Consider the following 13,126-nt stretch of genomic DNA (forward strand, 5'->3'; position numbering starts at 1 on the left):
CTGCAGAAATGTGAGGGGTGTACTCACTTTTGTGATACACTGTATGGGAAACCTGTTAATGCGTTTCATGGTCCCGTGGAACTGCATGTATTTTATTTATGTAAAATAATGGGGTTGTTTTTGACACTTAAACACTGAAAATATCACAACATAAAAACACTAAAATACAATTAAAATCAGTTAAAATCAATTTACAAAAATACAATAACCTGCACTTTACCTTTACTTCTTTGTTTTCTTACACTTCTTAATACCGTATTCCGTGCAGTACAGGCACATTCACATAAGTAGTGACAAAATAGTTTTTGCACTTTTCCGCTTTTTTCACCGTTTGTGCACCGCCTGTGAATGCGCTTTTACTAAATGAAATACGGTATTCCAAGAGTGTCTCCAATAAGAAGCGTAAGGAAACAATTAAGAAATAGGTAGAGTGCAGGTTTTATTGTATTTTCATATTGATTTTTAACTGTTTTCAATTGTACTTCAGTGTTTTTATATAGACTTATTGTACTAAAACAACGAGCGAAGAATTATATTAGTGGAGAGAACTTATAAGCAGTAATAATTAAGTTTAGTGTTTCTGTGTCTCGTTCTTTTAGTACATTTATCCATATTAAGCTTGTCTCATATGCGCACTGATGATGTTTCACCGCACCACTCAAGCCAAGCGCTGAACAAAGCGGCTGTTCATCGTTCATTTGAAATTGAATAAATAATTTTTTAAGGCTGAACACATCGAGTTTAAGGAAAATGTCGAGTTTAAAGGTACAAATTTCTCCACGAAGGGTGTCGAGTTTTAAATATTTCGAGTTTAGGGGACGTCGAGTTACAAGGTACCACTGTACTTGAATACAAACACAATTACCAAAAAGTTAAGCAGAAAAAATGTGATGGATCATTTTAGATTTATTTTAACCTTAATGTGACCTTTTGCTGTGAGATGCAACTACAATCATAAATCAGAAAAAGAATAATATAATAAAAAAGATATAAATAAAGAATATATAATAAAGAATAAAATATAAAAAGAAACACAGTGTTTCTTACATTTACTTTGACTTAATATTTCATGTTTTGTCTGGTCAGCTTAATTTCATTTGTTATCATACATCTATTGCTGCATTTCAGGTCTGTAACACATTCCAAAAAAGTTGGGCCGGGGGCAATTTAGGTCTAGTAATAAGGTAAAAAAACCCTGAATAATACGAGTTCAAACAGGTGATGTCCACAGGTGATTGTAAACATGATTTGGAACGAGAGCTGTTAATATGCCATATTTTTTTGCACGTTATTTTTAGAACAAACAATAATTGAGCAGTGAAATGTATGTAAGTTTTTTTCCTTGTAAAGACTTGTAGTTTTTACACAAGAATTTGCAGAGGTCTGTATCTTCGTTTCTGGTGCATGCAATCATGAGTTGTAGCTCTGCCCTGATTGTTTCATTTTCAGTTTGTGGTGGTTAGCATTGCTGTCATTTGTGGTTAATAATGCTTCATGTTATCGTGCAGTTGTTGGTGTGCTAGTTATTCAACAAAATAGAATTATTCTGTCAAGATAAAACTGCATCCCTCTCACTCTGTCTATATACGTATGTGTGTGTAGATACACTGATCAGCCATAACATTAAAACCACCTCCTGGTTTCTACACTCACTGTCCATTTCATCAGCTCCACTTACCATATAGAAGCACTTTGTAGTTCTACAATTACTGACTGTAATCCATCTGTTTCTCTGCATGCTTTGTTAGCCCCCTTTCATGCTGTTCTTCAATGATCAGGACTCTTCCAGGACCACTACAGAGCAGGTATTATTTGGGTGGTGGATCATTCTCAGCACTGCAGTGACACTGACATGGTGGTGGTGTGTTAGTGTGTGTTGTGCTGGTATGAGTGGATAAGACACAGAAATGCTGATGTAGTTTTTAAACACCTCACTGTTACTTCTGGACTGAGAATAGTCCACCAACCAAAAATACCCAGCCAACAGCGCCCCATGGGCAGCATCAGTGACCACTGATGAAGGTCTAGAAGATGACCAACTCAAACAGCAGCAATAGATGAGTGATCGTCTCTGACTTTACATCTACAAGGTGGACAAACTAGGTAGGAGTGTCTAATAGAGTGGACAGTAAGTGGACACTGTGTTTCAAAACTCCAGCAGTGCTGCTGTGTCTTATTCACTCATACCAGCACAACACACACTGACACACCACCACCATGTCAGTGTCACTGCAGTGCTGAGAATGACCCACCACCCAAATAATACCTGCTCTGTAGTGGGGGTCCTGACCATTGAAGAACAGCATGAAAGGGGGCTAACAAAGCATGCAGAGAAACAGATGGAGATGGACTACAGTCAGTAATTGTAGAACTACAAAGTGCTTCTATATGGTAAGTGGAGCTGATAAAATGGACAGTGAGTGTAGAAACAAAGAGGTGGTTAATGTTATGGCTGATCAGTGTATATATATACAGTGTATCACAAAAGTGAGTACACCCCTCGCATTTCTGCAAATATTTCATCATATCTTTTCATGGGACAACACTATAGAAATAAAACTTGGATATAACTTAGAGTAGTCAGTGTACAACTTGTATAGCAGTGTAGATTTACTGTCTTCTGAAAATAACTCAACACACAGCCATTAATGTCTAAATGGCTGGCAACATAAGTGAGTACACCCCACAGTGAACATGTCCAAATTGTGCCCAAAGTGTCAATATTTAGTGTGACCACCATTATTATCCAGCACTGCCTTAACCCTCCTGGGCATGGAATTCACCAGAGCTGCACAGGTTGCTACTGGAATCCTCTTCCACTCCTCCATGATGACATCACGGAGCTGGTGGATGTTAGACACCTTGAACTCCTCCACCTTCCACTTGAGGATGCGCCACAGGTGCTCAATTGGGTTTAGTCCATCACCTTTACCTTCAGCTTCCTCAGCAAGGCAGTTGTCATGGAGGTTGTGTTTGGGGTCGTTATCCTGTTGGAAAACTGCCATGAGGCCCAGTTTTCGAAGGGAGGGGATCATGCTCTGTTTCAGAATGTCACAGTACATGTTGGAATTCATGTTTCCCTCAATGAACTGCAGCTCCCCAGTGCCAGCAACACTCATGCAGCCCAAGACCATGATGCTACCACCACCATGCTTGACTGTAGGCAAGATACAGTTGTCTTGGTACTTCTCACCAGGGCGCCGCCACACATGCTGGACACCATCTGAGCCAAACAAGTTTATCTTGGTCTCGTCAGACCACAGGGCATTCCAGTAATCCATGTTCTTGGACTGCTTGTCTTCAGCAAACTGTTTGCGGGCTTTCTTGTGCGTCAGCTTCCTTCTGGGATGACGACCATGCAGACCGAGTTGATGCAGTGTGCGGCGTATGGTCTGAGCACTGACAGGCTGACCTCCCACGTCTTCAACCTCTGCAGCAATGCTGGCAGCACTCGTGTCTATTTTTTAAAGCCAACCTCTGGATATGACGCCGAACACGTGGACTCAACTTCTTTGGTCGACCCTGGCGAAGCCTGTTCCGAGTGGAACCTGTCCTGGAAAACCGCTGTATGACCTTGGCCACCATGCTGTAGCTCAGTTTCAGGGTGTTAGCAATCTTCTTATAGCCCAGGCCATCTTTGTGGAGAGCAACAATTCTATTTCTCACATCCTCAGAGAGTTCTTTGCCATGAGGTGCCATGTTGAATATCCAGTGGCCAGTATGAGAGAATTGTACCCAAAACACCAAATTTACCAGCCCTGCTCCCCATTTACACCTGGGACCTTGACACATGACACCAGGGAGGGACAACGACACATTTGGGCACAATTTGGACATGTTCACTGTGGGGTGTACTCACTTATGTTGCCAGCTATTTAGACATTAATGGCTGTGTGTTGAGTTATTTTCAGAAGACAGTAAATCTACACTGCTATACAAATTGTACATTGACTACTCTAAGTTATATCCAAGTTTCATGTCTATAGTGTTGTCCCATGAAAAGATATAATGAAATATTTGCAGAAATGTGAGGGGTGTACTTTCTTTTGTGATACACTGTATGTGCATGTGGGTATGCATTGAAATACAGATACATGTGCACTCCAAACATTTTGTGTGTGTGTGTGTGTGTGTGTGTGTAAAGAAAAGAAATTAAAGAGGTGTGTGTGTGTGTTATGTGGCAGCATGGTTGTGGTTTTTACTCTTACTGTTCGGTGGTAAACACTGATGCTCTGTGTGTTTTTTTTTTGGGGGGGGGATGTTAGGGAGTTTTGTGCAGCAAGTTGGTGTTCTTCCGTTGTTTTATAAGTAGCTGGCAGTACAAAGTTACAGAGCTTTCATCCCTCTGCACTGCACTGCACAACACTGCACTGTGGGTTTGGTGGAAATGCATGTTTTCATCGCTCTACACTGCTATCACTATTATTAATGTACATACATCTATCTCTTTTACTCACAAACACTCACACTCTCTCTTACTCACTCACTGTGAGAACAGTAACAAAAATGTACATGAAAACATTCAGCAATGATTCGCATATCCTTTCTGATCTGTATTAGATGAGCTTTGTTGTTTCATTTTGCTAATTTTTATTTTAATGGCTGCAACACATTCCACAGAATTTGAGACTGTGATATGTTTAGCTCAGTGTTATGTCTCCTCTCCTTTTCACAACACTCCAGCTGATAAAACACTCAGGCTGTTTAACAGTAGGAGACAGGCGGCACGGTGGCTCAGTGGGTAGCACTGTCGCCTCACAGCAAGAAGGTCCTGGGTTCCATCCCCAGGTGGGGCGGTCAGGGTCCTTTCTGTGTGGAGTTTGCATGTTCTCCCTGTGTCTGTGTGGGTTTCCTCCAGGAGCTCCGGTTTCCTCCCACAGTCCAAAGACATGCAAGTGAGGTGAATTGGAGATACAAAATTGTCCATGACTGTGTTTGACATTAAACTTGTGAACTGATGAATCTTGTGTAACGATTAACTACCGTTCCTGTCATGAATGTAACCAAAGTGTTTAAAACATGACGTTAAAATCCTAATAAATAAATAAAATCAGTAGGAGTAGTTAAACATCCACACTCCCTTACTCCAAAGCCATGCTTTTGTAACATGGGTATTGTGGCTTTGGCACTGTCTTGCTAAATTAAGCAGGTAATGCATATGAACTGTAGATGTTAAATTACATAAATTTCTAGCAGTTGTGTTTTGAGAAACACTGTTCATAAACTGTCGGACTATTTGCTTATGCAGTTTTATTTTTGCAAACTTTGACCAATTCTTGCTCGTAAGCATCTGAGCCATTAATTAATTATTTAATTAATATTTCTTTTTTGTACCCAATGTTACCCACATACACTGATCATCCATAACATTAAAACCACCTCCTTGTTTCTACACTCACTGTCCATTTTATCAGCTCCACTTACCATATAGAAGCACTTTGTAGTTCTACAATTACTGACTGTAGTCCATCTGTTCTCTACATACTTTTTTAGCCTGCTTTCACCCTGTTCTTCAATGGTCAGGACCTCCACAAGACCACTACAGAGCAGGTATTATTTAGGTGGTGGATCATTCTCAGCACTGCAGTGACACTGACATGGTGGTGGTGTGTTAGTGTGTGTTGTGCTGGTATGAGTGGGTCAGACACAGCAGCACTGCTGGAGTTTTTAAATACCGTGTCCACTCACTGTCCACTCTATTAGACACTCCTACCTAGTTGGTCCACCTTGTAGATGTAAAGTCAGAGACGATCACTCATCTATTGCTGCTGTTGGAGTTGGTCATCTTCTAGACCTTCATCAGTGGTCACAGGACGCTGCCCACGGGACGCTGTTGGCTGGATGTTTTTGGTTGGTGGACTATTCTCAGTCCAGCAGTGACAGTGAGGTGTTTAAAAACTTCATCAGTATTGCTGTGTCTGATCCACTCATACCAGCACAACACACACTAACACACCACCACCATGTCAGTGTCACTGCAGTGCTGAGAATGATCCACCACCCAAATAATACCTGCTCTGTAGTGGTCCTGGGAGAGTCCTGACTATTGAAGAACAGGGTGAAAGCAGGCTAACAAAGCATGCAGAGAAACAGATGGACTACAGACAGTAATTGTAGAACTACAAAGTGCTTCTATATGGTAAGTGGTTCTAATGAAATGGACAGTGAGTTTAGAAACAAGGAGGTGGTTTTAATGTTATGGCTGATCAGTGTAGTTCAGGTGAGCTTTTTTTTTGCCCTTGTTTCAACTTTTGGGAATAAGATGTAGAAGTCAGATTAAGATTTAGTGTGTTTTTACAAAATAAAATGTTTTATTTATTTATTTATTTTTATTTAAACTGTTTTTGGGAATTATATGTACTCACGCTGTCTCACTCTGTGTCTTTCTGTCTCTTATGTTTTTCTCTCATCTCTCTTCTCACCTTCTCTCTCTCTCTCTCTCTTTGTCTCTCTGTCTCTGTTTATTTCTTTTTGTCTCTCTCTCTGGTCTTTGATGGCACGATGGCGTCTCTTTAGTTCTGCAGGTGCACTAACTACATGATAGCACTAGTGAACTCTGCATATTTGATCTAAGTCCCTTTTTTGCTACACAGTGAGAACATGCAGACTGAGGAAAGAAAACAAACAGAACTCTCTGCTTTTTACTTTACACCCATTTCAACTACAACACCACAATTACTGCACGTGCAGTCCTTTTGTTCGATGGTTTGCTTAACCCTCAAGATGACGAGGAACACAGTTGTTTACACAGCATGTAGTTTAATAACTACATAGCATAACGAAAAAGAGATCTAACTTTCTACTTCCACTTCAGTTCCACTAAACTGTTCATGAATAATCCTGCTCATAAATACATGAATATTTACCATGAAATTTAAATTATTATTTCTGTTATTATTATTATTAGTTATTATTTACTTTATCTTTTTCCCCAAAATGGTTTAGTTCTTTTAGCTTTATTTTACGGTTATGTCTTTTATGCCTTGCTTAAAGGATTTCAGGGATTTTCACATTAGACATAAGGGTCTGTGTGTAACCTGTTATAATATTAATAATAAAATAATGGAAATGATAATGAACTAGTATTGATAATAATGTTAATACTTGAACTTCGAATCTCTTGGCCACTTGGGAGCCAAAGTACACAAATAGTTGACCTATTGTTTTTTTTGTTCTGTGCTGTACTTGTATGAAATGTACATTTTGGATGCTGAACTGGCCACCCTACTGCCACATTTACGTCGTTACACTGTTTGCATTAAATGCACTATGAAGACGTGTTGATATGAAGCTTTGTGATGTTTAATATTTAAAATAAATATGAAGCATTTAATGGCTTTTTGTTTTCTGTATTTTTGCAGATGCTTTCATGGCAGTCGAGACGGAGGAGGAGGACGTTTCACTGGACAACACTGTTGATTCTGTGCCAGAAGAGCCAGATGAGTCTCCATCAGGTGGTTACACTTGGCATTTCTTGCTATTTTATCTTTAATCACTGACTGACTGATCCGCATTGTTGAAATGCATTCAAGAAGAACTAACGGACTCCTGCACTATAGCTATAGGTGTACAATTTGAACATGAATCACCAAAATGTCAATAACTTGCTACCACATTTTGTCTTCTGGAGTCTAACAAGCCTTGGCTTTTCAGACTTATATTGATCTCCTGGTTGCTGTTTCAAGCCCAATCACTTCCCTTTGTTGCCACTGTTTAACCCCCTTTTCCCTTACTTGAGTGTCTGCTAAATGCCATACATGAGTTTGGCGTTTGCTTTTACCTTCTAAAAACATTCAGAAGTTACATTGCTTCTTAAGACAGTATTAGCTCAGCGGTTAAGGTACTAGGCTATTATTTAAAAGGTTGCTGGTTCAAGCCCCACCACCAAGCTGCCACTGTTGGATCCCTGAGCAATGCCTTAAACCATCATTTGCTTGCAGTATATTTGGACAACGATTGGCTCGTTGTTCGTACAGGGTGGGAAGCCGGATAGGGACCTCATAACTGATGCAATTACGACCTCTGCACAGAGTCAGGGAAAAATGCGTTAATCAGAGTGTGGCTCTCCGTACACAAAGCTGATCCACATATGAATTCGCTGAACTTGCCGATGCAGTCGGCTACTGCACACATGTCGGAGAGGGCGTGTGTCAGTCTCGCTTTCCCCAATCAGAAGTGGAGATCAGCATCAGTAAAGAGGAAGCATAATGCAATCAGGTAATTGGATACGACTAGATTGGGAGGAAAATTGCGAAAAATGCAAAAAAAACCCCAAAAGGTTAAAAGCGTCATACGTTGTGGCATGAGATTTAACATGGTATTATCCAAACAAGTACTTATTTTTATAAACAATCTAACAATGTCACCCAATTATTCAGATGTTTGAACTAGATGGGTTTTATGCCTAAATCTCAGGTTTTTTGCATCTAGCTGACCATAAAGCATGTGCGTAGGAACATTAAGTGATACATTTTCTGTTCTGCTGTCACGACTTTATTTTTAGGTATAGAGACTGCTCAGGAGATCCAGGTTACGGTGACTCTGACTGAAGGGTCATCCTCACTCCATCACTCGTCTGCTCTGTCATCCCCACTCTCATCCCAGTCTTGTGCCGCTGTGGTGGACCAAGATGATGAGGCATTGCATGAAACCATAATGCCAATGGAAACTGGAAAGGAGGAGGACATCATGCGTGAGCCCGAGCAAGCCGGGGAGCCAGCTCCGAAAGCTTTTCTCCCTTTGCTTACCAAAGAATCACAGGGGGAGCCCATGGAGTTTTCTACTTCAGCTCTAAAGGAGGTAGTAGGGGAGAATACCCATGCCTCTCTGGATACCTCTTTGGTTGTGGATATTGACCAGAACCTGGAAAATAATCTGGGACAAAGGGAGGAGGCAAATGAGGAAGAGGAGGTGGCATCTGAGCAGGCTTCGTCTGTAGAGGTGAACGTACCTCTGGGCACAGAAAGCAGCCCAACTCTGGAGATGGTTACCACGCCTGGAAGTGAGCTCAGCTTTTCAGGCTTCAGCTCTCCTGCCACAGAGGACAAGACACCGAGCTTGAAGCGTTCTCCAGCATTTTCCCCAGACAGCTCAGCCAAGCTGTGCCAGTCACCCTTTTCATTGGAGACCTCACCCAGACACACACCTGGACACAACTCCTATGGGTACAGCCTGGGTGTGCCTGCAGCTGCATTCTTTCCAATCACCCCAAAAATTGGCATGGGCAAACCAGCCATCTCAAAGAGGAAGTTTTCTCCGGGGAGACCTAGAGTGAAGCAGGTAGGTCGAATGGGGTTTATTTTTCTGCTGGTGGCTTTGGTCGGATCTTATCAAGCTGGCATTCTCTGCGGGTTCTAGATCCTCTGTCCTAATTTGACTTTGCAGCTGTGCGGTAATTATTCCTTTGCGCGCTCATGTCATTAAGGGTGTATTAATTAATGTGGAAGGGCTCTTGCTGTTCTCGACTGCTTGATCTCTGTTGTTCTATCCTTCTTGCTTTTGCTCTTTTTCTCTTGTTTTTGGTAGCTTTCCTGCTTGAGACACCCTCCACCCTCTTTCTGAAGTGTGTAACTAAATACATCCACAGAGCAGGGGGTTGGGAGTTGGCACAGATACCAAGGGTTTGATGCCCAGCACAAATAAAGGAGTCTTTTCGGGTGGCATATAATTTAAATCGCTGTTCACTGAGCTGGGAAGCATAAAACAAGCCCTATTCACTCGGAACTTGGAAATAGGTAGTATGATGAGCCCCTTTTGAGACCATACAAGTCATTGGAAATTAAAAATTAAACTAAACAACATCAGTTTTCTATGTGTAGACTTCAGAGTAGGAGTTTGTCTTGGTTTCTTAAGAAACCACAGATGGCTGTTTGCAGGTGTCTAGTCTGGGTAAACCATTGAGACTGAGAGGATTTAGTTTGATCAGCATCTTTGTGCCTGTGTTTTGATGAGAATTGTTGGCAGATGATACAGTGGTGAGTTTTTCCCTCTACCTTCATCTCTCCTGCCTCTCTGGAGGATGCTCTTTTGCAGTCTGGTGATCTTTGAAGGGTGGATGCTTGTTGTAGGGTCCAACTGGGATTTCCTGTTTGGTGTATGTGTTCGTGTGTACGTGCAGGCCTCTGGATTCTCATGTGTCTTGGGCTTTAGGGATGTGGATGTGAGGAAACGAGCGCTGTAACACATTTTGTTATACAGTAGATCAGACCTTCCTCTTTCACCATGACTCTATATATCAGAAGAAGTCTGGAGAATGTTCTGGGATTTGAGATTGTGTAGAGCCACTCTTTCCTTTTAAAAGAAAACTAAATCAAAGTTTATTTGTAACATACACCAATCAGGCATAACATTAAAACCACTTCCTTGTTTCTACACTCACTGTCCATTTCATCAGCTCCACTTACCATATAGAAGCACTTTGTAGTTCTACCATTACTGACTGTAGTACATCTGTTTCTCTGCATACTGTTTTAGCCTGCTTTCACACTGTTCTTCAATGGTCAGGACCTCCACAAGACCACTACAGAGCAGGTATTATTTAGGTGGTGGATCATTCTCAGCACTGCAGTGACACTGACATGGTGGTGGTGTGTTAGTGTGTGTTGTGCTGGTATGAGTGGATCAGACACAGCAGTGCTGCTGGAGTTTTTAAATACCGTGTCCACTCACTGTCCACTCTATTAGACACTCCTACCTAGTTGGTCCACCTTGTAGATGTAAAGTCAGAGACGATCGCTCATCTATTGCTGCTGTTTGAGTTGGTCATCTTCTAGACCATCAGTGGTCACAGGACGCTAAAAGGTATGTAGAGAAACAGATGGAGTACAGTCAGTAATTGCAGAACTACAAAGTGCTTTTATAGGTAAAATGGACAGTGTGTGTAGAAACAAGGAGGTGGTTTTAATGTTATTGCTGATCGGTGTATATATATATACACACACACATGCATGTAGAGTAATTTAGTGTAAATTTAGTTACGATTGCTATTTTGGTTGAGGGCCCCAACTGCTCTTTGTTTTGGCTTTCAAAGCAAGAAACCGCTTCCCAGACCATAACAGAGAAAATAGTCCGTTACTGGGATGACTGGGTTCCTTTACTATCTTCCTGATAGTACCACAACACAATTATTAGCGTTTATTACTAACAATATTAAAACGTTTACTTAGGATGGTATGGACTTTAAGGTTGTCATCCGTGACTTTGTTTCCTTAGGGTGTGAATATGACACTTAAATTTCTTGACCTTCATAATTTAGATAATAGCTATAAAAATTAGACACACAAAGTTGTAATGTATCTGCGACAAAGAAGACAAACCCATTGTGTCTGCTTACCAATAAAAAATGATGGTTATAGATACAATAACATCACCAATAATCACATTTTGCTAAATATTATTTGCTGTTTTTGGGGTTACAATTAGATGGCTTTTTAAACTGTTGTTTTTCCCCCCAAACACATGCCAGAAAAATAGCATTACCTTTCATCTAACCACAAACATGAGGGCCTGAAGTTTTCTAGATGTTACTAGGATTTTGAGTGAATGCTTTTCTGTGGTTAGATGAAACAGATCATGGTTGGAGTACAGTAATTTAAAACATGCATCTAAATCCACAAAAAATGATACAATGACCACAAAATGCAGTTATAAAGTGCTCTCAGATTCCTTTCCCTGAATTCTCCAACATTATACACCGATCAGACATAACATTATAACCACCTTTCTAATATTGTGTTGGTCTCCCTTTTGCTGCCAGAACAGCACTGACCCATCGAGGCATGGACTCCACTAGACCCCTGAAGGTGTGCTGTGGTATCTGGCACCAAGATGTTACCAGCAGATCCTTTAACTCTTGTAAGTTGTGAGGTGAGGCCTACATGGATTGGACTGGTTTGTCCAGCACATCTCACAGATGCTCCACTGGATTGAGATCTGGGGAATTTGGAGGCCAAGTCAACACCTCAAACTCGTTGTTGTCCTCCTCAAACCAGTAACATCCACATTAATGGCAGGACCCAAGGTTTCCCAGCAGAACATTGCCCAAAGCATCACACTGCCTCCGCCGGCTTGCTTTCTTCCCATAGTGCATCCTGGTGCCATGTGTTCCCCAGGTAAGAGACACACACACACCCGGCCATCCATGTGATGTAAAAGAAAACGTGATTCATCAGACCAGGCCACCTTCTTCCATTGCTCCGTGGTCCAGTTCCCATGCTCACGTGCCCATTGTTGGTGCTTTCGGCGGAATTTGGAGGCCAAGTCAACACCTCAAACTCGTTGTTGTGCTCCTCAAACCAGTAACATCCACATTAATGGCAGGACCCAAGGTTTCCCAGCAGAACATTGCCCAAAGCAACACACTGCCCATCGGGTTGCCATCTTCCCATAGTGCATCCTGGTGCCATGTGTTCCACACGCACCCGGCCATCCACATGATGTAAAAGAAAACATGATTCATCAGACCAGGCCACTTTCTTCCATTGCTCCGTGGTCCAGTTCCGATGCTCACTTGCTCATTATTGGCACTTTTGGTGGTGGACAGGGGTCAGCATGGGCACCCTGACTGGTCTGCGGCTATGCAGCCCCATATGCAACAAACTGTGATGCACTGTGTATTCTGACACCTTTCTATCAGAACCAGCATTAACTTCTTCAGCAATTTGAGCTACACGCCCCCCACGTGCATCAATGAGTCTTGGCCGCCCATGACCATGTCGCCGGTTTACCACTGTTCCTTCCTTGGACCACTTTTGATAGATACTGACCACTGCAGACCGGGAACACCCCACAAGAGCTGCAGTTTTGGAGATGCTCTGACCCAGTCGTCTAGCCATCACAATCGGGCTCTTGTCAAACTCGCTCAGATCCTTACTGCTTCTAACACATTAGCTTTGAGGATAAAATGTTCACTTGCTGTCTAATATATCCCACCCACTAACAGGTGCCGTGATGAAGAGATAATCAGTGTTATTCACTTCACCTGTCAGTGCTCATAATGTTATACCTGGTCGGTGTATGTGAAGACTTGCTGTTGTGTTACTTCAGTGAAAATCAATTTGCCAAAACCAAGGGTTTTTATATTATTGTGCTTATTTTTAAAGGGTTCTTTCTCAAAAAGTTAAAAGCT

General features: G+C 41.7%; 1 protein-coding gene across 7 annotated transcripts in view; it reads left to right on the forward strand.

Annotated features, from left to right (window-relative positions):
- Nucleotides 1-13,126, forward strand: part of kmt2ca (lysine (K)-specific methyltransferase 2Ca) — a 249,644-nt gene that overhangs the window by 141,207 nt on the left and 95,311 nt on the right. For all 7 annotated transcript variants that reach the window (XM_062991111.1, XM_062991113.1, XM_062991116.1 and 4 more), the window contains exons 13-14: nucleotides 7,362-7,454; nucleotides 8,504-9,279. In XM_062991111.1, coding sequence (XP_062847181.1) covers nucleotides 7,362-7,454; nucleotides 8,504-9,279 — 869 coding nt within the window. The remainder of the gene's footprint in view (nucleotides 1-7,361; nucleotides 7,455-8,503; nucleotides 9,280-13,126) is intronic.

Source organism: Trichomycterus rosablanca, chromosome 3 (assembly GCF_030014385.1).
Source record: "Trichomycterus rosablanca isolate fTriRos1 chromosome 3, fTriRos1.hap1, whole genome shotgun sequence".
Taxonomy (NCBI): Eukaryota; Metazoa; Chordata; class Actinopteri; order Siluriformes; family Trichomycteridae; genus Trichomycterus; species Trichomycterus rosablanca.